The sequence below is a fragment of the Numida meleagris genome, unplaced genomic scaffold (genome assembly GCF_002078875.1).
Source record: "Numida meleagris isolate 19003 breed g44 Domestic line unplaced genomic scaffold, NumMel1.0 unplaced_Scaffold843, whole genome shotgun sequence".
NCBI lineage: Eukaryota > Metazoa > Chordata > Aves > Galliformes > Numididae > Numida > Numida meleagris.
In genome coordinates, this window is record NW_018365058.1 from 5,021 (window position 1) to 8,936 (window position 3,916).

At 54.9% G+C, this 3,916-nt stretch overlaps 1 protein-coding gene across 2 annotated transcripts in view; it reads left to right on the top strand.

Annotated features, from left to right (window-relative positions):
* The window catches only part of LIPE (lipase E, hormone sensitive type), an 8,919-nt gene extending 5,009 nt beyond the window's left edge, over nucleotides 1-3,910 (top strand). The window contains exons 2-4 of one of the 2 annotated variants that reach the window (XM_021383993.1): nucleotides 25-115; nucleotides 2,142-2,306; nucleotides 2,497-3,910. In XM_021383993.1, coding sequence (XP_021239668.1) covers nucleotides 25-115; nucleotides 2,142-2,306; nucleotides 2,497-2,555 — 315 coding nt within the window. In that variant the 3' untranslated portion in view covers nucleotides 2,556-3,910. Of the gene's footprint in view, nucleotides 1-24; nucleotides 116-2,141; nucleotides 2,400-2,496 lie in introns of those variants that run through there. The other variant, XM_021383992.1, reaches the window with a different exon arrangement.
* The last annotated feature ends 6 nt before the right edge of the window (nucleotides 3,911-3,916 follow it).

Below are 3,916 nucleotides of genomic sequence, written 5' to 3' on the forward strand. Positions count from 1 at the left end.
CTGTCCGTCGTCCCGTCCCCGCAGTTTGTCCCGTCGATGCGCCCGCTGCTGCAGACCATCGCCATCGGCCTGGTGTCCTACGGGGACGTGTACCGCAGCGGGGACGTGGGGCTGGGTGAGTGTGGGGCGCTATGGGGCCCTGGGGCTCTATGGGGCGCTATGGGGTGGATATGGGGTCCGTATAGGGCCACTATGGCTCTGCTATGGGGCAGCTGTGGATCCACTTTGGGGCGCTGTGGGGTGGTTGTGGGGTCTCTATGGGTCGCTGTGGGTCGCCATGGGGTGGTTATGGGGTCCATATGGGTCGCTATGGGTCACTGTGGGTCACTGTGGGGTGGTTATGGGCTCCATATGTGTCCGCTATGGGTCACTATGGGGAGGTTATGGGCTCCATATGGGTCCCCTATGGGTCGCTATGGGTTGCTGTGGGGTGGTTATGGGCTCAATATGGGTCCATGTGGGTCTGCTATGGGTCGCTATGGGTCGCTATGGGTCGCTATGGGTGTCTATGGGTCACGCTATGGGTCGCTATAGGTTGCTATGCGTCTGCTATGGGTCTCTATGGGTCACTATGGGTCTGCTATGGGTCACTATGGGTCGCTGTGAGTCGCTATGGGTCTGCTATGGGTCACTATGGGTCTCTATGGGGTGGTTATGGGGTCCATATGGGTCTGCTATGGGTCGCTATGGGTCTCTATGGGTCACTATGGGTCTGCTATCGGTCGCTATGGGTCGCTATGGGTCACTATGGGTCGCTATGGGTCGCTATGGGGCAGCTGTGGGTCTGCTATGGGTCTGCTATGGGTCGCTAAAGGTCTGCTATGGGTCTGCTCTGGGTCACTATGGGTCTGCTATGGGTCGCTATGGGTCGCTATGGGTCTCTATGGGTCGCTATGGGTTGCTATGGGTCTCTATGGGGTGGTTATGGGGTCCGTATGGGTCGCTATGGGTCTGCTATGGGTTGCTATGGGTCTCTATGGGGTGGTTATGGGGTCCATATAGATACTCTATGGGTCGCTGTGGGTCATGCTGTGGGTCGCTATGGGATGCTATGGGTCTGCTATGGGTCTCTATGGGTCGCTATGGGCCTGCTATGGGTCCGCTGCGGGTCTGCTATGGGTTGCTGTGGGTCTGCTATGGGTCGCTGTGGGTCTCTATGGGTCGCTATGGGTCGCTCTGGGTCTGCTATGGGTCACTGTAGATCGCTCTGGGTCTCCATGGGGTCTGCTGTGGGTCACTGTGGATTGCTGTGGGTCACTATGGGTCGCTATGGGTCTCTATGGGATACTATGGGTTGCTATGGGTCACTATGGGTCTGCTATGGGTCGCTATGGGTCTCTATGGGTCACGCTGTGGGTCGCTATGGGTTGCTATGGATCTGCTATGGGTTACTATGGGTCACTATGGGTCGCTATGGGGCAGCTGTGGGTCTGCTGTGGGTCACTATGGGTTGCTATGGGTCGCTATGGGTCTGCTATGGGTCACTATGGGTCTCTATGGGGTGGTTATGGGGTCCATATGGGTCTCTATGGGTCACGCTATGGGTCACTATGGGTCGCTATGGGTTGCTATGGGTCGCTGTGGGTCATGCTATGGGTCTCTATGGGTCACGCTATGGGTCTCTATGGGTCTGCTATGGGTTGCTATGGGTCATGCTGTGAGTCTCTATGGGTCGCTATGGGGTGGTAATGGGGTCCATATGGGTCTGCTATGGGTCTCTATGGGTCTCTATGGGTCTCTCTGGGTCTCTATGGGTCGCTGTGGGTCTCTATGGGTCTCTATGGGTCACTCTGGGTCTGCTGTGGATCGCTATGGGTCACTATGGGTCGCCGTGGGTCACGCTATGGGACGCTATGGGTCACTATGGGTCACTGTGGGTCATGCTATGGGTCTCTATGGATCTCTATGGGTTGCTATGAGTCGCTATGGGTCTCTATGGGTCTCTATGGGTCGCTATGGGTCTCTCTATGGGTCTCTCTATGGGTCTCTATGGGTCTCTATGGGTCTCTATGGGTCTCTGTGGGTCTCTATGGGTCTCTGTGCTCTCTATGGGTCTCTATGGGTCTCTCTATGGGTCTCTATGGGTCGCTATGGGTCTCTATGGGTCTCTATGGGTCACGCTATGGGTCGCCGTGGGGCAGGCGCGGCGGCGGGCTCGCTGTTCTCGGGGGGGAAATACGCCCTGGACCCGGAGCTGCGGGGGGAGGAGTTTGAGCGGCTGACGCAGCACCTGGACGTGGGATTCTGGAAGAGCTTCTGGAACCTGACCGAGAGCCAGCTCCTGGCCGTGAGAAAAACCGCCCAAAATTCACCAAAATCCGCTGAATTTCACCCAAAATCCAGCCCTGAATCCGTGGGAGAATGGTGCCCCAAATGAGCCCCGAATGAGCCCAAATTAACCCCAAAATGAGCCCCAAAATTAACCCCAAAATCGAGCCCAGAATGGGACTGGAACCTGACCGAGAGCAGCTCCTGGCCGTGAGAAAACCGCCCAAAATTCACCAAAATCCGCTGAATTTCACCCAAAATCCAGCCCTGAATCCGTGGGGGAATAGTGCCCCAAATGGACCCCAAATGAACCCAAATTGAGCCCAGAATGAGCCCAAAATTGAGCCCAGAATGGGTCTGGAACCTGACCGAGAGCAGCTCCTGGCTGTGAGAAAACCGCCCCAAATTCACCAAAATCCGCTGAATTTCACCCAAAATCCAGCCCTGAATCCGTGGGAGAATGGTGCCCAAAATGGACCCAAATGGCCCCAAAATGAGCCCAAAATTGAGCCCAGAATGGGTCTGGAACCTGACCGAGAGCAGCTCCTGGCTGTGAGAAAAACCACCCAAAATTGCCCAAAATCGGCTGAATTTCACCCAAAATCCAGCCCTGAATCCGTGGGAGAATGGTGCCCCAAATGGACCCAAAATGAGCCCAAATTAACCCCAAAATGAGCCCAGAATGAGCCCAAAATTGAGCCCAGAATGGGTCTGGAACCTGACCGAGAGCAGCTCCTGGCTGTGAGAAAACCGCCCAAAATTCACCAAAATCCGCTGAATTTCACCCAAAATCCAGCCCTGAATCCGTGGGAGAATAGTGCCCCAAATGGACCCAAATGGCCCCAAAATGAGCCCAAAATTGAGCCCAGAATGAGCCCCAAAATTGAGCCCCGAATGGGTCTGGAACCTGACCGAGAGCAGCTCCTGGCCGGGAGAGAACCGCCCCAAATTCACCAAAATCGGCTGAATTTCACCCAAAATCCAGCCCTGAATCCGTGGGAGAATGGTGCCCCAAATGAGCCCCGAAAGAGCCCAAATTAAGCCCAAAATGAGCCCAAAATTGAGCCCGGAATGGGTCTGGAACCTGACCGAGAGCAGCTCCTGGCCGGGAGAAAAATGCCCCAAATTGCCCAAAATTGGCTGAATTTCACCCAAAATCCAGCCCTGAATCCGTGGGGGAATGGTGCCCAAAATGAGCCCAGAATGAGCCCAAATTAAGCCCAAAATTGAGCCCAGAATGGGTCTGGAACCTGAGAGAGAGCAGCTCCTGGCTGTGAGAATAACGCCCAAAATTCACCAAAATTGGCTGAATTTCACCCAAAATCCAGCCCTGAATCCGTGGGAGAATGGTGCCCAAAATGAGCCCAGAATGAGCCCAAATTAACCCCAAAATTGAGCCCCAAATGGGTCTGGAACCTGACCAAGAGCCAGCTCCTGGCTGTGAGAAAACCGCCCAAAATTGCCCAAAATCCGCTGAATTTCACCCAAAATCCAGCCCTGAATCCGTGGGAGAATAGTGCCCAAAATGGACCCAAATGGCCCCAAAATGAGCCCCAAAATTGAGCCCAGAATGGGTCTGGAACCTGACCGAGAGCCAGCTCCTGGCCAGGAGAAAACCACCCCAAATTGCCCAAAATCAGCTGAATTT